The 22,448-nt window shown below is 39.7% G+C and overlaps 1 protein-coding gene across 4 annotated transcripts in view; it reads left to right on the top strand.

Moving 5' to 3' along the window:
- The first annotated feature begins 448 nt into the window (after nucleotides 1–448).
- The window catches only part of LOC113007759 (alsin-like), a 30,332-nt gene continuing 8,332 nt past the window's right edge, over nucleotides 449–22,448 (top strand). The window contains exons 1-29 of one of the 4 annotated variants that reach the window (XM_026144661.1): nucleotides 449–696; nucleotides 2,527–2,703; nucleotides 4,938–5,098; nucleotides 5,182–5,406; nucleotides 5,858–6,048; nucleotides 6,360–6,392; nucleotides 6,477–6,677; nucleotides 7,793–7,893; nucleotides 7,985–8,178; nucleotides 8,350–8,437; nucleotides 8,578–8,759; nucleotides 11,747–11,915; nucleotides 12,159–12,255; nucleotides 12,629–12,706; nucleotides 12,874–13,095; nucleotides 13,272–13,443; nucleotides 13,534–13,729; nucleotides 14,381–14,446; nucleotides 14,632–14,791; nucleotides 15,017–15,148; nucleotides 15,897–16,025; nucleotides 16,282–16,305; nucleotides 19,093–19,163; nucleotides 19,833–19,899; nucleotides 20,026–20,195; nucleotides 21,261–21,326; nucleotides 21,536–21,634; nucleotides 21,922–22,086; nucleotides 22,309–22,420. In XM_026144661.1, the coding sequence (XP_026000446.1) occupies nucleotides 2,684–2,703; nucleotides 4,938–5,098; nucleotides 5,182–5,406; nucleotides 5,858–6,048; nucleotides 6,360–6,392; nucleotides 6,477–6,677; nucleotides 7,793–7,893; nucleotides 7,985–8,178; nucleotides 8,350–8,437; nucleotides 8,578–8,759; nucleotides 11,747–11,915; nucleotides 12,159–12,255; nucleotides 12,629–12,706; nucleotides 12,874–13,095; nucleotides 13,272–13,443; nucleotides 13,534–13,729; nucleotides 14,381–14,446; nucleotides 14,632–14,791; nucleotides 15,017–15,148; nucleotides 15,897–16,025; nucleotides 16,282–16,305; nucleotides 19,093–19,163; nucleotides 19,833–19,899; nucleotides 20,026–20,195; nucleotides 21,261–21,326; nucleotides 21,536–21,634; nucleotides 21,922–22,086; nucleotides 22,309–22,420 (3,591 nt within the window). In that variant the 5' untranslated portion in view covers nucleotides 449–696; nucleotides 2,527–2,683. The remainder of the gene's footprint in view (nucleotides 697–2,526; nucleotides 2,704–4,937; nucleotides 5,099–5,181; nucleotides 5,407–5,857; nucleotides 6,049–6,359; nucleotides 6,393–6,476; nucleotides 6,678–7,792; nucleotides 7,894–7,984; nucleotides 8,179–8,349; nucleotides 8,438–8,577; nucleotides 8,760–11,746; nucleotides 11,916–12,158; nucleotides 12,256–12,628; nucleotides 12,707–12,873; nucleotides 13,096–13,271; nucleotides 13,444–13,533; nucleotides 13,730–14,380; nucleotides 14,447–14,631; nucleotides 14,792–15,016; nucleotides 15,149–15,896; nucleotides 16,026–16,281; nucleotides 16,306–19,092; nucleotides 19,164–19,832; nucleotides 19,900–20,025; nucleotides 20,196–21,260; nucleotides 21,327–21,535; nucleotides 21,635–21,921; nucleotides 22,087–22,308; nucleotides 22,421–22,448) is intronic. The other 3 variants (XM_026144660.1, XM_026144663.1, XM_026144662.1) reach the window with 3 other exon arrangements.

Raw genomic sequence — 22,448 nt, 5'->3', positions numbered from 1 at the left:
AAAAGTAAAAGCTTGTCAGAAAAAACAAATACTCAAATAAAGTGCAAATACCTGAATATTCAATATAAATGCTTCCAGTTAAGAGAACTGGTTATACATCAGGTGGGACCAGTAGCTAGGCTAGGCAACTCAATAGTGGAGGGCCCAGAGTGCCAAAATGAATTAAAGAATTAATTATATATTTAATAATTAATTAAATAGCTATTCATTTAATTTAAAAGATTTAATAAAATACTTGTTTACTTATTTAACATTTCAATGAATTGATGTCACGTTTAATTAATTATTTAATCTGTATTTCTATAATTCATTTTGGCACTCATGAGTCTCCACATAAAACAGATAACTGGATTTGAAAAAGATGATACGCCATTCAGACTGTATTCTGGAAACAGAGCTACAGTAGACCCTATTTTTCTTTCTGTATACTAGAGCTTCTTTCGCGTGCTGCAGCAACAGGTGAGTCGCCGCTGTAAAGTTTGTCCCTGCACGGATGCCATCGCAGAGTTTCCTCCCAACAACAACCACACCACTTCTGCTTTCACTGCGCTGCACTGATTTGAATAAATAACAATCTAAAAAGAAATGCCGTAGCTCGGTGCCCCTCCTGTGACACCTGGACACAGTTCCGGATTTATTCACAGTGACCGCAGCACAAATCTCCGCAGCCTTCCGCCGACTTCAAACGGGCGCTCGGTGAGTTTAGTTAGCTTCTTTAGCAGCTGTAGCATCGAGCTAGCCAACTTCTTTATTCGCTTTTCTCTCGTATTCTTAGATAGTGTAGGAAATTCTGTCAGGGGAATAAAAAAAAAAAATGAAGATGATCACAGTTGTTTCTGTCTTTACTCTGTGACAGAAGAAGCATGGCTGTCAGTCTGTGAAAGTAAACAGCTTCCGAGATTAGATAGCTATTAGACAGATTAGATATGGGTTTTGTTGCCGCCACTGTTTTGTAAATAGAGCTAAAAAACAAACAAACAAACACGTAGTCATATTAAACTGACCTTTAATGTAAAAGCATCGATTTTAGTTAACGATGATCATATTACAACGTTGTAATGTGTTTGTATTTCGTATATAAGTGATTTAATCGCCGTGAAGAACCAAAGGTGAAATGTTTGGCAAATTTTAAGAAAGAAATTACTAAGAAGTCGAGCTAAAGTTAATGTTAAAAGCAGAGTTACTTATGTTCATAAGTCACCGTCACATTTTTTAAAATATAATATTAAGAGGCTCTCTCTTTTAATATAAAAGTGGGGGATTTCGCGCAGAATTTGGATGAAAATGTGTTTGTCCATAATAGGCATTAATAACTGTAATACCATTCACCTGATCTGGACTGTTTTAAAGAATATTATGTCCTCTGGATATCAGAAGCTGTAAATATAATATCATTGCTCTACCTGCCAAACTGTGCTTTTTACAGACCTCCACAAGTTCTGTCAGAGATCAGACATCCAACTATTTTAGGGACTCAAAGCATGGGTCATTGTATGTTAGCTTGAGCTTCACTCCCGAGAGTCCATAGTGATAGAGCCATATTACCAGATACCAGATATACCCATAAAAGTGCAAAGCAGCCAGCTCAGGTAGTTTTCTTTAGGACTTTATTATCTAGAAAATGGCAATGATGATAGAACATAATAAATAGGATGGATATAGGGCATGTTCTGTTTGCCCATCAATCTTTTTATGCTTATCCAGTTTGTGGCTGTGGGGGGGCTGGAGTCCCCATTGTCATAGGGGAACAACCTTCTCATGGCTACCACATAGACTCAGTCAGCAAATCTTGGCTGGCCTAATGAGGCCTAATGAAACAGGTGCCTTTCTCTTTACTCTGGATTCACTCAGTGGATTCAAACCAAGGACCTTCTTTCTGTGAGGCTACAATGATTAATATTTAAAAGTTAACTTTTAAAGACAAAGTGTCAAGGACAGGATACTTTAAGCATGTCAGTACTCTGAGACCACAGTAAAGGAACCTGGATAAACTGTGATTACATCAAAAACATCAAGTCTGTTAACAACCTGATCAATGGAAACTATGTTTACATCAAAGAGTATATCTCCTGTAAACTGAAGAACAGGATTTATGTGATACATGATCTATGTAAATATCGCTTCCTTCACCATGTCACTTTTCATGTAATAAAGTGATGTATTAGGGTACAGGGTGCTGCACAAGAGGCTGAAAATCAGTGTTAATGTTTTCTAATATATTTTACCCTGTTCTGTGTTACAGATTTGGTTATTGTCCCTTTATGTGCAGCCACATAAAGGGCCATAAACAAAAAATAAATTAAAAACTTACACCTGAATAGTGGACAACTGTAAATAAATGCCTTGGAAAACAGCTCTTGACCACATTTCAGTCATATGCAAACATTGGGACAAATGTTATTGCATGTTATTACATCTGAACCAGAGAAAACCAACTGACATAATGACTTAAGTGTTTTTGGTACATGCCAGAGTTGCATCAAGTGATAAACTGAATGTGTCTTTGTGGTTGTTGTACCAAATAAGCCCCTGGAGCCTGATAAACCAACGAGGCACTGCAGCAGGACAGAGGATTCACTTTGTTCCTATCAGCTGAGTCATTCAGAGGGAAAACAAAGAAGAGCTTTGAAGAAATGAACATACAAGTGTCATAAGTGTACTGAGGAATGGGGAGCCTGAAGTGATGGAGATTCCAGAGGCAAGGTAAGCACATAGGAGCGCTTTCAGCAGACCTTGGCTTTATAATCTCTGAGAAACTTGTTTTAAGTGGAAACATGTTGAACATAAAAGCAAGATCCTTTATACCTTTAGCCTTCATTTAATCTTGGACAATCTCTCAAGCAGTGTGTTAAGCTTTTATTTATGTACATTAAAACACAAAGTTCATACCATTAATCTAAGAGAAACTGCTTTGCAACTTACAAGTTTTTTTTGTGTGTTTTATTAAGCTCTCATTAGCTCCATATATTCACAAATGGGCATATATCGACATTCACAAATACAGAAATATAAACAAGCATGCTCTTCTCATAGGGATATTGAAAGTCATAGAAGAGAACATAAGAAAAAAATCACTGTTGGTGGACATTTACTCAAAAACAATAACAATTAAAGTTTAATTAAACCTTACTTATTGAACCTTTTCTGTTCAGTAAATAAGTATTCCAGTAAACATTAGTTCTTCTATAATTTCATTTCCACTACAGCTCAAGCGAAACTTTTATGCTAATGGTTATAACTACAGTACTGTGCAAAAGTCTTGAGTCATTCCTCATTTCTTTATATTAATTAAATAAAATTTTATTGAGTGACTGTGTCTTCTTTTGAACTGAGAGAATTGCTCTTCAATTTTCTCATCTGATTCTGATATTTCTGATAATAGAGGAAAACAAGCTCTGAACAAGGTTTTACTGATGATTACAGGCATCAACATTCATAACTGTAAGTAAATGATGGGCATCCTTGTTTTCTGATGCTGTCTATTATTACAGACTACCTAAATTAAAATGTAGAAATGAAAAAATAAATTAACTTAACCTTGTAACTTTTTCAGAAGCTGCACACTATTGTTACAGACTAAACAATATTTTTTTACCTGGGATGTTTTTAACCAGCTCCTCAAAGCCCTGCTCTTCCACCCTGCAAACCACACCAGTAATTTCCATCCATCATTTCCTCTTCCTGTCTCATGGAGTGTAGCTAGTGATTCCTCCAATGTTTTTGTAGAGTCAAATAAAGAAACTGGAACAAATGATGTGTTTTGTGCCAGGCTGCTTGTAATAGAATATATAAAGATAGAAATTTAAGAATTGCTTCTTTGGCAAGTTTCACTGTTATGTGTTTACCCTAACCATGGTTCATCTCTTGAGTTAGGTGCCTTTTTAATACTTTAGTGATTCATAGGGTAAGTTTAACAACCAAACCAAATAAGCATTAATCTTAAAATGGCCGGATACAGGGACTGGAATGACCAAAGAAAAAGAATTCAGAGATCTCCAGAAAGCTTGAAGAACTATTGCTTAAGACTACTTTAAAAAATGTAGAAGTCTGACTTATTGAAAGCAAAATATGAAGAAATGAGGGGTTATTCAAAAGTTTCCCACAGTGGTGTGTGCATTTCATAATCACACAGAAAATACACAATACCAGAAGTACATTTTTTAATAATGTGAGAGTTTTGGTTTGGTTTTGTACTGTATAAAAAGAATAGACAGAGCTTCTAGGTCTGAAAAGTAATGCCAGTGCTGAAGTGCCTTAAAGCTGATGGTGAGCAGGGGAGATACCTTTGTCTGTGCTCCCTTGACCGTGCCCTCAGTAAATACAATCTTGATTAATTTAGAGTTTCAGTCAGTAAATTCCACTGTTATTGAATACTACATGATGTCTATTTTGTGAATTATGTTCCCCATTAAAGTGCAGAGAAACAATAAATTCTATTGTAACATACTCAGAAATCCTGTATCTGTAACATTTTCAGCTTTGATTACATACAAACAGGAATATCAGAACCTTACTAGGTGTGCCTATACTCAGTTGTTTATTTATTGTTTATTGGTACAGGAACATGTGTATATATCATAAACACGTGCCACATGCCACAAGTTCTATACCCTAAGCTAATTTTTAGTCCCAATCCTGTCATATATTTGTGTCTAGTTCAGTATGAGGGCTGTGTAAGCTGCACAGACTTGTTCGTCTACTTCAAAACTAAATTGCGTGTCAGGGCCGGCAGACATTGAGCAAATAATTATTGTTTGACAGATGGATGTGATGGAATATAATCCATCTGTCACTCAAAGTTGTGTCACTAAACCACATCTAATCTCTGCAGTAGTGGTTTCCAGGTGCAGAATTTGGAGAATCTGTTCAGGTTGATCACATCTGAATGCACAGACTTATTAAGACTTGCTTATTTAATCTTTCACGCTTCATTGCAGCCTCACAGATGAGCAGGCTCCCACATCTCCAGACCGAGGACTCCTCCATGTTTGGCATTCAGCGGGCCACAGCAGGCAGCTCTGTCCAGATAGGGTGCTGCTGTCCAGGCCCGTGCTGCAGGTCTCCCTGGGGGAACACCACGGCCTCCTGCTCGCACAGGGTAAGTTTGATTGTAGTAAAGAAGGCCCCACTTTCATTTATGCTTCATCACTGCATTTCTTCTCAGATGTTACTGTCTTTCAGGTGGTCAGGTGTATTCATTTGGAGAGCTTTTATGGAGGGATCTGAGCGTCCCCGTGTCTGCTCCGGTGCCAGAGGTCTCTCTGCTGGGAAAGACGGTGGTCCGTGTGGCTGCTGGCGGCTTCCACTGCGGTGCACTGAGCGAGCAGGGTAGCGTCTACATGTGGGGGGAGAATACTGCAGGACAGTGTGGGCAAACAGAGAAGGGTACAGTCACAAACATCACCGGTTAGTTAACACCTTTCTTCTGAATGTTCCTAACTTTTACCCTTGTGTTCAGCCTCTGCTCTCCATTGTAACTTCCCTCCTTCCTCACTACCTCCGTCAGCTTCTTTCTCGCTTATCTTTTACTTCTGTTCTTTGTCAGAGATTCAACACTTTCTTTTCTCATTACTTTTATCCATTGTTGTGAAACTTCCATTTTCTGTCAGTGCTTCCTCCCATTTTTTGCAACATGGTTTATTTTTTTATTTACGTTCTTTATAAATGCTGATATTAATTTACCAGCTACGTGTTTATGAGGCCTTAAAACTGATTTTTAAAGCACCAATGGTGATAGTAGATATGAGGTTGACAAATAAAAACTTGTTAAATTAGATGAAACAGTTAAAAAGAGGCATTTATTTACTTCTATGTCAGGCTTAATATGATTTAAATGAAACAGAAAATTACCCCACAGTTCCAGAGCCTTGTCCTGTCATCGTGGTGGACGGTGAGGTCGTTCCTCCAGTGGTGGTTCGAATTGTGGACCTTGCCTGTGGACGGGAACACAGCCTGGCTCTGTCAGCTCAGAACGAGCTGTGGGCGTGGGGTAGTGGCTGCCAACTCGGCCTGGTCACCAACACCTTCCCTGTGGGGAAACCACAGAAGGTAATACTACAACTCTTTTCCTGTTATAGATATGAATGAAGATTTAAAAAACCTTCCCTGTTAAATGTAGTTGTAAGTTGTTAATGAATTAAATGACATGAAGTACTGCTGTAGCAATAGTTAAACAAGTGTCACTACTAATTTATTTATACAGCTCATACAAATATCACAAAACAGGAAAATAGGTGCTCGAGTGTAAATGGTTAAACCGTTTTCTCAGTACATGTTAATAATATTAGACATTTTAAAGTATTAGTTAATTTATGAAATGGTTCATTTACTCTTGTGTTCTTTATCCTCTGTGTCCAAAGGTGGAACACTTGGCAGGCAGACATGTGATTCAGGTAAAATCTAATTTCATTGCCATGTTAAACCTCCAAAGCTGTGATGTTCTGTTTTAGCTTTACTGGCTGTATTTCTTCCTGCAGGTGGCCTGCGGTGCATACCACAGCCTGGCTCTTGTCCGCAGGTTACCTCCTCAGGACTATAATACCCAGCATGCCCCTAAGAAGAAGGAGCGAGGCCAGTCACCCCACTACTCGGTGACAGAAAGGGAGGAGCTCTCAGCAGTTGAGGATTCTCATTACTGCCCACTCGGAGTGGAGTTAACTGAAGTGATGAAAGGAGAGGTAAATAAAAATACAAACAGGAATAAGTAAAAGAACAATAATGAAAAGGGGACTACACAAATTGTAAAATAACTGCCAGTACTTACAACAGTAGAGCAAATTATTGTGAATACTCTAGAATAAGATGAATGCAGCTATTAATTCCATATAGGAGTTTTAAGTACAGGAGAAACGCATTTTGAAGTCTTTAAAAACAAATGTGAGCACTTTACAATTATCACAATCTCAAGCCAAAATATAATTTTTGTTCAGCTTTTTTCTATAACTGTCTTGGAGCATCAATATTAAAGGATACATCACAGTTTCTGTAGAAAAATGTAGAGAAAAAGAAACAAGCATCAGTGCCCTGTATGTTTAAATTCTGATAATACACGGGGTGAACTTTAAAGAGTCACACCATCATGTGGCATGGGTGGTCAAAACAAGTTCTAGCATATGAAAGCTCTTCTTTATAACTACATTTTAATTTGAGGCTCATCTTCTATCTGTGATTCTTTCTGTGTCCAAATCCGCTAATTTTGACCAGGTCAAGTGGGAAGCATGGAATAAAACTCTAAACAGTGAGAGTTATTCTGGCATACATTCCACAAGTATACTGATGTTCAGTTTTACTTGTGTAATGAGGCCAAAAAGGATATGGTTGTAGGTAATTTCTTGAATTTTATTTATTTATTTTTTGTAAAAAAATGTAAAAAAAATAAAAAAATAAAAATGTAGCTTTAAAAAAAAAGGTACGGCACAGCTAATCAGAGCTACCAGTCAGGAAGTGTGAAGGAAACTGACCGGTCATAAAAAGGCCACTTCCTCCCTCCCTCCCTTGCAGCAGAGTTATTTGAATGGGTCACTACTGAATGTGTCACCACCTAACACACTGTTGGTCGCTATTGGTGACATGTAAATGACCAACAGTGTGTTAGGCGGTGCAATCATGATGTTTTATCGCATTAGTGAGTGTATATAAAGCCTCAACATCCTGTTAATCTGAATAATGTCCAGTTCCAACATTTTACAGGTGTGTAATTGTTGAAAATTGACTAAAAACAAGTAATTTACATAATCAGGAACCATAGCTTTCTCAACAATGTGTGATACCCCTTGTCATTTTGTGTTCACAGACGTCTTTCCAAGTTCGAGGACCCAGACGAAGGCTCCGGGCTGGAGCAACATCAGCAAGCAGCAGTCCTGGTTCTGATGACAGCAAATCTAACACTAAACAGTACGTTACTACATAACTCACTTAATTTTAAAAATAATTCCTAACTCTCATAGTTGTCTTTCCTTGCCTTTCCTCCACTGGAAAACTTTAGCCCAACCCTTGAATCTCAGGGTCAAACTGACAGTGTAACAGAGACTGACGGCAGCCCAAAAGTGCACTTGCTGTCAGGCTGGAGAACCAACAAGAACTTCTCTGAAGACCTGGAGTTGCAAAATCTCCTTGAGGAACTCTCTGATCAGTCATTAGATAAACAAGACACTGACTCACTGAGCAGCCACACCTCAGGTTTGTGATATTCGTCTCTTCGATGTTTTGAAATTTATCATTTAATGTAACAATTAATATAATTGACTGTTTTTCTCTTCTTGATTCATCCTTCACTCATTCCTTTGTTTTCAATTGCTGTTTTTTGCTGCTTTCTGTAATGTTTTCTCTTCTCTTATCTGTTCTATCCAGACGACAGCTGCATTTCCTCAACTCCTTCCTCTGACCTGCTGACTTCCAGTTACAAAGATGACTTAAATACAAAGAGACAAATGCACAAGTAAGACTGTGTTTCAAAACCGTGTCCCAGAACTGCAAAGCATGAATAATAATCGTCGACTAATGCAGATACACGCCCTGCCAGGATGTCTGTTATCTTCAGGGTATTAGCAGCTTAACATTTGACCTTCTGTTCCACAGTAACAGTGGACTGTCTGGGTCACACTCCTCTTCCCCAGTGTGTCTGAATGAAGTTCGACTCTGTCTGGAGAAGGAAAAGCCGTCCCTGCAGGGACTGAAGAGCTCTAGTCTCACAAACATACACCAGAAGGGGAAAACGGCAACGAGCAGGAGAAGCTCGCTTCCTGGAACACCCACCCACGGTAGGAATGATAGGGTGTGAACAGCTTAACTGTACATTTGGGAAATGAGCTTATTTACTTTACTTTCAAGAGTGAGATGAGAAGATTCCCCAAACTCAAAATATGGAGCCAGGAGACTGTTAGCATAGCTTTTCATCAAGACACTGAGAAGCTATTAACAAAAAAACAGACACACCATTTGATTCTGTGTAAAACCACAGCTGTTAGTTTTTTGCATCTGTACTTGTATTTGAAATGAACAAACAAGAGGTAATTCCTGTAGTTCTAGCTTTGGAACTACAGGAACTGCTGTTAGGATTGTGTTTGATTATGAATTTTAACTTTTTACATTAGTAATTAGTGAAATATAGCAGTATGGACTGAACACGTTTATACGCTATCTGGCACTTTTGTCGATTACCTGCAACAGAACACACAGCGCAGTTCCTGCCTGTGTTTGCATTTCACTTTGACGCATTTAAGACCAACATATCTTTTAAAACTTGAGCTTATGTGTTCAATAAACTGATAAGTCAATCAAGGTTATTCTTGCTTTCTGAATATATCTTTTTTCATTATTAAAGCATTTCTCAATCTCTATAAAAAATGACATTCAAGTAGCCTGAAAATGTCATTTGGTCTCACCAATAAGTTGAGAAATCTCTCTGTACATCTACCTGTTTTGTGCTTATCTTGACAACTGCTTGTCCTGTCCAGTCAGTGTTGGCCCTTGCATTACTGGGGACATGTGTAAGTGCTTTGCAGAGTATGAGATTATTTGGGTTATCCGTTCTCATACTTTGGGTCACTTTCATTTACAAGTGGCCCTCTGCCTGATCCACTCTGTGTACGGGGAGGAGGGGCAAAGAAAGTTTTCACAGGACTGTTTGCAGCCATCTTAAAAATTAAGGGCACTTCATGATTCAGTAGCTTGTAAAACCTCCTTTAGGAGCAATAACTTGAAGTAACTATTTTCTGTATGACTGGATCAGTCTCTCACATCATTGTGGAGGAATTTTGGACCGCTCTTCATGAACGCAATATTTTAACATGCTAACTGAGGCCTAACTTATCTGAGCATTGCATAGTCTGACCTTTGGGTGAATTCCTTGGGACGTCCACTCATGGGAAGATTGTGGGATTGTGTTAACACACAACTGAATGCTCCAGACCAGAAAATTGCCAAAACTTCTGCATTTGTAGAGGTGGTGACAGCTGCTGATGATCAGTTTATCACATACATTCGATGAGCAGCACCCACACAATTTCTAATTTTGTTTGGCTGTCTTTGTGAAGATATAATAATGCATTACTAATCATCTTACTTTTAATATTACCTTTAAGTTTAATCATCACTAGTAAGTGCCACACTCTCGCGTAACCTAATTCAACCAAGTCTTTAGCCCTCAACTCTTGAAAGAACTTTGTGAGAATTTTATTGTAATAAGTCATGAAATGTTGTAAAGCTTGCTGGACATCTAATTTTACATTTGGTGTCCTGTAATAAATTACCTCCTTTGTTTTGTTTGGATCAGAGGATCTTAGGAAAGCTGTTTTGGAATATGATAAGAATATTTTAACAGGCATTTTATCAGATTTTAATTAAAACGTTACCTTCTAGCCTCTATTAAAACAACACAATCGAGATGAATGGATTATTGTGCCACATACTTTTGCTTCTCCAATTTCACTACCTGATAGAATAAGAAGTAAACCCGCAATGGGTTTATTTCAGTTCACTTTTTCATGTTGCATTTTCAGTGGAATTAGACCTAGAGTTCTTCATTTTTTTAGGATTCAAGTTTACACAGTTTTCCCATTTTAGCAAACACCTTATACTCTCTCTATATAACTCTATCCCAATACTAGTACTGGTAATTTCTGATGACTGTGCTAATGATTTCAAATAACTTTACTTAATAAGGGTTGTATGAAATACATTGATTGTGCCATACAAGGGCCGGCAGACTCTCAGTTTCTGGTTTTCCAGGAGTTTCAGGAGCGTAAAAATGAAAGTGTCTCGTCAGCCGACGCAGAAATGAAAACCACGTTGACATTTTAGGTTTTTGCTGAAAAGCCTTGTTTAAAAAAAATATAATATATTAGATATATTGAATAGCAGAATGTTTTTATTGATGTTGTGACTTTCTGCTCTGTGCCTGCTTATCCTGGTTCAACAGCTTGACTCAGCTCCCGGTTAGTTTAAGTATTTTGTAGGTACAAGGTGGCACATGTTGATTCCAGTGAAGTAGTGAAGCTCTGTGAGTCGTTAGGGTGTGTTCATGCAAACCCTTGTGGGTGCGGTTTGTTTGCGTTTGCTCATGTAGCATGGTCAATAACACTGCACTGAACTCTGATGCAGTTTGTTTGCAGAGAAGACATAAACACTGAATTTTCTGAATTAATGACATCTCTTAAAATCTCAGAAGAGCCACGAAAGTTTGTTTTCACAAGCAATAACGATCCCCTTCCTTAGTTTATGCTCAAAATATTGGGAGATACTGGCGTCTTTATCTGTTGAGTCGCCCCTTGGCCAGTCTGAATTCATTTTCAATGGATCATCCTGAAGCTATGTTGATTCAGCTGATTGTGGGAAACACTGCAGATTGTATTCTGTAGCAATAACATTCATATTACTCAAAGATTGCTCAAGTCCATCTAGGCTTTTTTAGGATTTCAAGATCATTCTGAAACATTGACAAAAAACATTTTGTACTAGAGTTATGTAATTTTAATGAAAAACTCAATTTACAATATAGATAAATGCTCAAATATGACAATTATGTGAGGATTCAGTTATTTGAATGTCCTCACCTAGTGTATTTTTTCTTTTATTCAGTCAATGCTTTCTTATTCTGTGATTTGCTGGTGTGGTAGTCTTAATGTAACGACAAACCATCATATTGAATCCCAAGCATCTTTTATACATGGACTACTCTCTGCAAAGCAGGTTCCCCCACAGGGACATTAAAGTTTTACTCTACTCTGCTCGTGTATTTTTCCGTTAGGGTCTCCTCGGAGGCGACACCCTTGTGCTTGCAGGCCGTCCTCAGCTGGTGGGGCTCCGGCTGGAGCACCAGAGGAGGCAGAAGATGGCCTGCCATTTCTGGAGACAGAGATTTGGAGCTGGGGCCGTGGCTCTGAGGGACAACTTGGTCATGGAGATCAGCTCGCCAGGTGGGGACCAAAAATAAAGTGTAACAGTGATATTTAAAATTAAAATGTCTATATTGTATTTACGATATGTCTATGATGATGTAATAAGCATAATTATTATTTAAAGGTGAATTGAACAGAATTACATTAAAAGACAATTAGATACAACCTTTTGGGATGAAATGCTCAATTGAATTAGTTGGAAATGTGTAAAGAAAGAAATTATAACCACAAGATTCGAGTGAACTGTGTTTGTGTGTCCAGACTCCAGCCTCTATGCATCAAGTCTTTAACAGGTGAAGAAGTGATCAAAGTTGCTGCAGGCTCGCACCATTCACTGGCTCTCACTGCTCAGTGCCAGGTAACAAAAACGGCACACGCTTAGCATGATTAGACAAACAGGTGCCATTTCTAAGTACCCCCTTTGACATTAAATGCTCCCAAGCTCTGGAGACCTTACCCTACTAAATATTGCTACTTGTACTTGCATGCTGAGATGAGCTTAACATTTCTGTATGTTTTAATGAGAAGTCCAGAAAGATGAGTTATGCTTTAACAAAATGCTAATAGACATCCTAATTAAACATCAACATTTGTGACTCAATCTTAAAAATAAGATGTAATTAACTGTCTTATGATACTTTAATCATGTTATTTTTCAAGGTCTCAAGTTTCAAGCATTACTTGTATGTAAGTGCATGCTCACCCCCTATTTCATCTCTTCTGTGCTGTAGGTGTACTCATGGGGCAGCAACATGTGTGGACAACTCGGCCACGTGAACAGCCCCGTCACTGTCCCTCAGCAGGCGAAGGTACAGAAATCTCATCCCATTTTTTAAAATTTAATTCACACATTTCACACTTCTAGCCAAAGATTTAGTCATTCACATAGATTATTATTTTCGCTAATGTAGGAAAACATAGCAACACCATCCATTTCCTAATATTACTCTGTTTCGTTGTGGGTGGACCACCATAGCTGTCTGATGGGCTTCGTGTTTGGGACTTGTCAGCCGGTCAGAGCCACACCCTGCTCCTGGCTGATGGAGACTGTGTGCAGCCAGTCCTGTTGTACTGCGGCCAACAGAAGGAGCCAGTGCAAACTGAGAGGCTAAACCAGAGTGAAAGCTCAAGCAAGAGGTCACCCAACAGAGTGGAGCGTTATACAGTCATGCCCACCCTGCTGCCCTTCTGCATTGAGGTTTGTAGGTCCAAAGCGCAACTTAACACAGACAGTAAGGAAAATGATGGGTGGAGCATTTTTTCCGCTAAAGCACGAACATATTTATGAGATGGAAGTTCTTACTCACACCAGCCTAACTCTAACTGTAATTGTAACCTAAATGTTACCCTCTTGTTTTTGCTGTGTGTGTGTAGATGGGTTACGTTAGCAGTGTGTGCAGTGGAGGTCAGAGCTGTGCGGTGCTGGCAGACCACAATGTCATGGGTTTTATTTCGGCTATCCACGAGCTGGCCTCCAGAGAGAGACACTTGTACTGTTGGTGCAGCAGCGTCAGGAAGATCCTCCTCACCCCTCTGCGTAAAAGAGGTCAGAGAGCATCTACTGCCTCGTTCTGCCTAATTAAAACATTTATTAAAATTAGTGTTTGTGTGTGTGTGTGTGTTTTCTCATCTGCAGAAAGTTTGTGTCCAGTGTTGGGTGAGCAGTGCTCTCATCTCTTCTTCTCTCTCTGTGAGAGTTTTGTTCAGCTGAGCACCCTGATTGGCCAACATGCCACAGCACTCACCTACTTCCTGCATAACGTGCAGGGCTGTGATGTCACTACCCTTCCCCTGCTGACACACACAGAGTATTTCATTGACACATACAAAAGGTGAGTTGGGTTTTTTTGTCTCACCAAACAAAAGTCCCATCATGTGATTCCCTCAAAGAAAACATGAACAGACATACTCATGTTTATGTCAGTAATCCCTGTGATGCCTTTTTATCCCCTTTTCTCCATTTTTTTTTTTCAGTTTTTACACTCACTGGTGACTGTATTAGTTACCTTACTTGTAGCAGGTTGCCTTCAGAACTGCCTTAATTATTTGCGGCATAGATTCAACAAGATGCTGGAAAAATATCTCAGAGATTTTGATCCATGTTGTCATGATCGCATCACACAGTTGTTGCTGATTTGTCAGCTGCACATTCATGATGCTTTGTTTATTCATGCATTACAAAGCAGTTATAGTGCTGTGGCTAGAATTACTTTACATACAAGCAAACCCTCCTGAAATTCGGGATCACACATACTTACGCTGTGATCAGGTTAGGTTTCATCACATCTTGTTTAAGCTTATAGATAGTTAAAAGAAACAAGCCAGGAAGACAAACATATTTCAAATGATCTTTAATAGTACAAATGCCTCTAATTTGAGATGGAGGGTTTAAGCTCTTGCAAGTTCACTTGACTTTGTAAAGGTGTATCTTGTGTGTCACTGAGGGGTAAAATCTAAGTTAAAATCACTCTGTCTGACTCTAGGTTTTTTTCTTCACTTGGTGATTTCCAAGTAATGGGCGGATTCCAACCACTTCACAAACTCTCGCTGTAAGCACTTTTATTTTTCTTAAGTGCTCACTGTAGGAGTGCAGCTCTCTTCATTTGCAAATACATGTTCTTGTATGTTTTCTTCTTTTGTGACTAAACTAAAAGCATAAAACTTATCCCAGTCACTTGACAGACGTGTTATTCTAAGAGTGTATCTGTCTCTGCCTGTCTCTGTTCCTGCCCAGTGAGAGTTTAGGCTTTCGGCAGACTTTGCTCACTCAGCTGTCCGTATCAGATCAGTCAGCCAGTGGTGATGTTGATCTGGTTTCAATGTTGTACTGGCCTCTGCAGCAGCTCCACCAGTACAGCCGAGCCCTGCTCAAACTGGCGGCCTGCTATGATGTGGTGAGAAAATCTCTCTTCTCTCTTTTTGTCTCAAGCACTTTTTTGACCTTCCCCCTTCTTTTTCTTCTCTCTTTCCCTTGCTCCGTTCCCTCACTTTCTGTTTCGTTCCCATGACTGAGCAACATTAGAACAAGTGGTTGTTAATGTCACTATATTGACTTCAAGTCTTTTATATGTTCAGGTGTACAAAATTCTCTGTCGTGCTGTCTTTCCTTTTCTCCCCAGTTAACTGTGGAGTATAAGTCCCTTGATCAGGGTCATAAAGATTGCGAGTCCCTGTCTTCATCACTGCTAAGAAGGAAGAAGGAGGCTGAAACCACCTTCCTGTTCTGGAAGACCCACTCTGGCAAAACTACTGTGAGCACAACTCTGTTTTATGTGCCTGCATCCTGTAATTTTTTTCTAGTCTATACACATTAGTCACTATGCTTTCCTTTGAGGTTTTAACCCATGACAACAAGTGTGCTTCTAAATTTTATTTCACTCCCTAGAGCCACTAGCCTTCCTGGCAGCACTCTCTAAGTGCTCCTTTTCAAACTGAGCTGATTCCCAGAGTATTAACTTGCCCTGAACAGCCCTGCCCTGCATTTCATTGGCTAAAGTAATAGGGTAGTTCTCACTGATGGGTGTAGCATACTGTTCAAAGACAAAACAAATAGGTACAGTTTTGAATACTTTCAGTTGGATGTCAGTCTCTTTTCTGCACCTCCTTTCTTCAGTTGTTAAAGAACTATAATAGATCTGTAGAGCAACTGGTGTGTAAAAACACACACCTGAGGTGTCTGCTTGCACAGAAACCTGTTTCCAAGGGTTTCCTCTTGTAAATTCATCAAATTCCCAGACAAATATAAATCACCGTATATTTAAATTTGTTGCACTTTGATCAAGGTGTCTGCAAGAGCATCTGAACTGCACGCTGCTCTGCAAAGCAGAAACCCATCATTGTGCAGTACAGTCTGTTGAAAGTAATGGTTTTCAGAGTGCAGCCTCTTCCACATCCTGTGTGAAAACACATTAAGTTATGAGACATGTGTTGCAGCTTATGAGCTACCAGAGTACTCCGGGTTTTATTAAGGAAATTTATGTGTGTGATTTTGTTCTTCAGGAGTGCCTGCGTCTTCCTAGGCGTCGTGTGGTCTGTGAAAGCAGCAACCGATCTCTGACTCCGCAGAACGCCGGGCGGTTCTCAAATCACTGGTTCATATTGTTCAATGACGCCCTGGTGCACACACAGGTACTCAGAATAAGTCAGTATGAAATCAGATATATTAAAGTGCTTTTCTTTTTTATGTTAGTAGCATAAATTCATGTTGGGGGAAGCAGTGTATAAAGGAGCCTTTAAGTCTTTTAAAATTGTCGTTATTTCATTTTTTTGTTAACAACAACAACACTCACTGTACACCAGAGAAAACCCAAAGGATCTCTGCTGACAGTGATTTCTGGTCATCTGATCATGAAGCTTACATATGAACATTGTGTCTTTTATTCAGGGTACAATTCCCTCTCAGAGCTTCGTGAGTATCCCTTCCACCAGTTTACCTCCAATAACAGACATAACTGTAACTGAGCTTGAGCTTGAGCTGCAGCAGCATACTGTAGGTGGGCCGGCATCTGTTCAGTGCTTCCACTCTGACAGGATCAACTAGGATTTGAATGCAGCTATATAAATGTTAATACAGGACAGGTATTACAGGTGCTTAAAGATCTGGGGCTTTATATACTTTCAGAAGCAAGTTCTTCTGTTAGTTCAAAGATCTGAGGTGATTTTTTTCCCCTGCAGAAATAGGAGCTCTGCAAATATCATATAGGCCGAATAATTAACTGGCTCACCAGTGAGTCTCTCATCCTGTGGACATGCTCCAGCTCCATCTTCTTGAGTAGCACTTGGCGACACTAGTCTATGCTCTGCTTTGCAGCCTTGTTGAGCTTGGGTTGGCAGCACACAAACCTATTCACCTCTAGTTGGAGTAGCCCTCCAGCTTGCACCAAATCTTCACAGCAGAATAAGATGGTGGAGTTGAAGTTGGTCTACCTGAGAGACAAGAGTCTCACTGGTGGGATCACATCTATGGCAACTGGTCAGTCCTTTGATAGTAAATGAAAAGACAGAACAAACTATCGACTGATCTACAACTAAACTAAGAATTCGTTGTCTGTTTGTATAATGATGAACGATGGCTTGCGTTGTTCATAAATTAATTTTTCCTTTGATGTCAGAATTGCTGGCCATTATGTTCCCTAATACTCTGTTTTTAATATTTTGTCCACTCAGTTAACATGAATGAGGCTAAAACAAACAGTGATCATTGGCCTTTGTAATATTCCAGCATTACAGATGTCCTGTGTTAACATTTATTCTGTGCATGTGGTCCTGATGGCTGATTCTGTCCAGCTGCTGCTCAGCAGGCTGCTGTGTGTGGATTCATTTGTGTTTAGAAGATTTTCCAACATTAGTTAGTGGTGAAAGTAGATGAGGTCATAGCTGCAGTAGTTCAGAGCTTGGAAGGGTGATGGTGAAAGGATGCATCTCTCACTGCTGTGGTCTAGCTTTAAACAAGGAGACTGTCACTGATTTCTTCCAGATGATGGCTTCTTTATTCTTACACTTACTGTCAGCTTGTCCTCTCTGGCTACTTTTTTTGGTTTTAGAGCAGTTTCTTCCTGAGACTCTGTTTCCTGTTTGATGTGGTGTGGTGTGTTGGGCTCATGTCACGTGTTGTGAGTTAAAACTTTGAGCAACCGTTGATGTATTAAAAGTCATTTTGTGCATCATAAATAAGTCTTATAATTGTAAAATGTGGTTGGTATGCAATGTGCACTAAGAAATGTTAATTCTTCCCATGACAATCAAAAATTAAAGCTGGTCAGTTCCCCTTCAAGGTCTTCACCTTATCCATCCATCCGTCTGTCTGTCCGTCTACCCATCCGGCCATCCACCAACTCAATTCTGCTTATCTGCCATCAGGTTATGCAGGATATTGTAGACATCTTTCTCCCCAGCATCTCTTTCCTGTTCCTCCTGAGTGATCATGAGGAATTCCCAGGCCCAATGAGATAAAATAATCTCTCAGTGAGTTCTGGATCTTTCACTCTTAGATGTTAGATGTGCCCAAAAACCCTCCATTCATGAGTCATCCATGAGCAGATGCTTCACCATCTCTGCTAGCTTCTTTTTTCACACAAAGGCGCAAAGGCTTCAAATTCCTTCTGGATGTCTGAGTTTCCCTAAGAATTAGCCCAGAAGATCTTCAGGTGATTTTACTTGTTTGGTTTTTAGATCTCCTTACCATAGGTGAGAGTTGGAACTCTCGCTTTACTATCCAGTCATTCAAGAGAAAACGAATTTGTCATGACAATCCAGTCACACGCTGCACCACTCTGCTGGTCTACCTCTATCTTCTCAGTACTGGCAAAGAAGATGATGAGAGTTCTTCACTTGGGGCAGCGTCTCTTCCCAGATCCAGAGGGAGCACTCCACTGTTTTACAGTGCTCAGACTTTGAGCTGCTGATTGTCATCGCAGCCATTTCACACTTGGCTCCAAAATCGAAGGTCACGCACCACTAAAGACAACAGAACTACATCTGCAAAAAGCAGAAATGCTATTCCGAGGGTCAAAAAATGGACCCCTGCTTATCCCTTAAAATCCTGTTCATGGATCAAAGACAAGGGTGAAACCCTGACAGGTCCAACACTCACTTCTGTGTGTCCACGTCCAGCATGGTTGTCATTTCTATGCTTCTGTTTTCAGCTCACATGTTCAAATGGTCAGAACAAGACTTCTACAGATAGACCTAAAAGCAGCAGAAGTCCTTGAAGGAGAAGTCATCCAAATTTAAATCAGGATTATATTGTAGGAGTCACACAACTTAATGGTTACATCTCATGTAGTTAAAAAAACAAGCTTTTATGGACCTTTAACTGTAATTGATATAAAAAGGAATTTAAAACAGTCAATTACTTTGAATATTAAAACACAAGTCATGTTGAAAACAACTGAAACATCATAAAAGGTCATAAGTTTATAGAGGAAACTGCCTTATTAATGTAGGGTAGTGTAGCTGAACTCAAAAGACGTTGGACTTCCCCAATTTACCAGCACACAGTCAGGAAACCACAGACAGTTATAAAGGCATATCTTTTGGTCATCTATCCTCTTCTCTCCCTCTCTAACATACACATACACACACACACACAGAGTAAGATTTGATCATTTCTAAAGTTTTGTAATCTCAGACAGCGCGTTGTTACCTAATATGTGAGAATTACAGAAAAAGTGCTGCTCTCCCTCTTTGTGTGCAGTTCTCCACTCATCACGTCTACCCTCTGACCTGTTTGTGGGTGAAACCGGTCACTGAAAACGGCAGCGGACTGTGAGTTTGTTGTTGTAGAAATCAATCTACATGCTGACTAATGCGAAGTAAAGGAATGTTAGTCGCTCTGATAAAAACATTTATGCAACACTATAGCCTCAACAGCAACATGGGAGCAGTGAGATCCATGCGGGGATCTTTTTTTAATCTTTTAATTTACTTTGTATTCATTGGATAGGCAACAAGCAGCAAAACATTAAGCCATGGTTATGGTTAACTTCCCATGAAACCTACTGCTCTTTAAATCATCTACTTTTAAAAGTACTGGTACATTTGTCACCTTTGTTTGCTAGCTGAGACCCCAGAATAGCCAGTAGAGTCCCGTTCAACCCCCAGACTAATAAGATGGTAATAAGCACTTCATGTACTTATAAGGATGTCATTTATGCTTTTTATTTATGAGTCAGATTTTAAAATCTGAGCAGCTGGGATCAGTGGAGTGAGCTCTGACTTATTCCAGCTTGCAGAGCATTGCATGACCTTATGAAAATCAGCAGGAGACAAGAGTGATCTAATTCTAGAAATATTTTTAAGTTGGACCTCCAGCCTACAAAGCGTTTAGGGAGTGGAAGTTGGATGTCATTTGTAATACAATATTTAAAAGATCCACCTCCTTGTTTTTTTTGTACCAATTAAGTTAATTATTGCTCTTGTGCTGCATATTTTCAGTCATGCCCTCAAAATAACATGTCCAGAGGAGAGTTTCACCCTGGTGGCCTCAACACCGCAGGAAAAGGTACATTTATGGTTTAAACCATTACTGTTGCTCAGTTTTTCAAAATCAGTTTGTAAAAAAAGTTTTTTTTGAGATCGAATTCCGTCTTAAAGCGTCACCTTCAGTTCTGTGCTTCTTTCTCTGCAGAACAAGTGGTTACGATCTCTTAACCAGACAGTGGATCAGATACTGGGCGGCGGAGGTCAGGGGTCGTCACCAGCAATGACTCGCACGGCCTCCTACACGTTCACGGCAGACGAACGGTTCAAAGATGCTCAGTACACCGGGAGCTGGTTGGCAGGACGGGTTCATGGCAGGTTAGAAAACATGTTTGTATGTTTTTGGCATTCTCTTTAAGGGCCCCTGAAGGCATCATTTAGGAGAACATTAAAAATGTTCCTCATTTAATACACCTGTAAAATCAAACAATAATAACAGGATTTAATGGAACTGTATTATTTTGTCACGCATAAATGCATAAAACAATGTGCCCAACTCAATAGGTTTCCAATACAACTTGAATACCAAAAAACAGCCAGTTAGCAATACAGTGGTCCCTCGTTTATCGCGGGAGTTATGTTCTAAAAATAACCCACGATAGGTGTAATCCGCGAAGTATCCAACTTTATTTTTTACAATTATTATAGATGTTTTAAGGCTGTAAAACCCCTTACTACTCTCTTGTTTAAACACTCTCAAAGTTAAAAACTTCAAAGAAAAAAAAAAAGTCCAGTATTATAGAATGAAACCAAAAGCACCCGCTGTTGCCTTTGACAGTGCAAAACGCCTCGTCGACGTTGTTGTGTTTGTCGGGGAGAAAACTTACAAACATACAGTACAGCACTTCAGTGTCACACTGTTAGCGATTGAAGATTTGTGTAAATTTATCAAGCTGAACGCATTCTTTAGTGTACAGGAGACTGGGCACGAGATTGATTGACAGTGGTCTACAGCCAATCAGGGTGCAGAACACAATGCGTTGTAAGAAAAAAAAAAACATGCAAAATTGTACATAAAAAATCAGCGAAACAGCGAGGCCGCGAACTGCGTTATAGCAAGGGACCACTGTACAAAACAAATAATCTAACTTTATGTCTTTGGAATCTCTTAGAAACAATGATTAATGTAAAATATGTTTATATATATTTAAAAAGCAGAGCCACTTCTTCAATACGCAGGTTTGAAGTCATTATGTTTTTAGGTCAAAGAGGAGCAATGTGCATGAATGAGGAATCAAATCACTAGAAACCAATAAGTGAAGTCAGCATGAATGAAGAAAAGACTGTTTCCAGCCTTCTTGTGTAAATTCCTTCTTTGTGTGGGGAGCCTAATTGATGACGCTGGCTAAATGGTTTAAGCAGAAGCTATATTTTCCTTCACAGAGGAACCATGAAGTGGCCGGATGGGCGACTGTACAAGGGGAACTTCAAGAATGGACTGGAGGATGGGTCAGTACAGTAACCTGGTCTTATACAGAGGTGGTTACTGGATATGTTGTTCATTTCCAGTAAGAAACCTCTGCTCTTCCTGCCTTTGGTCATGTGATAAAAAAGAAACAGAAATAGTGATGTAATTGCCCTACACTTCACCTCCGGCATGTTTTAAATATCCACGTCGCAGATTCTGATCTTTGCTAACTGTTACTTTTTCTTCCCAGCTATGGAGATTGTGTGATCCCTAATAAACTACTGAATAAAACCGACACCTACCAAGGACAGTGGAGAGAGGGCAAGATCCATGGTTTTGGCAAGTACAAGTCAGTACACATTTTCTACCAACTTTCTGGTGTGAGATAGCACAAATTGTACGTGTTGCCTTAGTCAGGTGTTAAGTAGCAGTGCTGGACGTCCATATACAGATATAAAAGCTTTTTAAGTTTTAAAGACATCGGCTCTTATTAACAAATGTCTTGGGTCAGCAAATGTGGAACTGAAATAAAACATCATGTCTCCACAGTGTTTTTTTTTTTTTTTTTTTGAAGTGGCCACAGCTGTGGGCTCTGCACACTAACACAGAAGGCTGCTGTATATGTGTCATACTCAGGTATGCAAGTGGCGAGGTGTACGAGGGCTGTTTCTGCGATGGGCAGCGGCACGGTTACGGCATGCTGAGCTCTGGGAAACTGGCGAGAAATTCCTCCAGTGTTTTCATCGGGCAGTGGGTCCACGACAAGAAGACAGGATATGGCGTCTACGATGACATCACAAGGTCTGAATAACCCCAAGAAAACTGCTATTTTAGAAATATGGAAACTCAGAAGTGTTAAATGTGGAACGCATCTCCTTAGGTAGGACGGAGCAAGGTTTCGTCTAATGGTCGGTTCACAGTAGTTGATATCGGTCCTGGTTTCTAGAGATGGCCTATCATTGAATGAATTTTGTATCAAAGACATGCTCCTGTCAGCAGTCCCTGATCTCATTTTCCCCCCAGAGGTGAGAAGTACATGGGCATGTGGCTGGATGACCAGCGGCATGGTAGTGCGGTCGTCATCACGCAGCACAGTGTGTACTTTGAAGGAACTTTCAGAGAGAACAAAATGAGCGTAAGTACACCCTGAAATATGTATCTGC

Source organism: Astatotilapia calliptera, chromosome 16 (assembly GCF_900246225.1).
Source record: "Astatotilapia calliptera chromosome 16, fAstCal1.2, whole genome shotgun sequence".
Taxonomy (NCBI): Eukaryota; Metazoa; Chordata; class Actinopteri; order Cichliformes; family Cichlidae; genus Astatotilapia; species Astatotilapia calliptera.
This window is presented reverse-complemented; position numbering and strand designations above follow the sequence as displayed.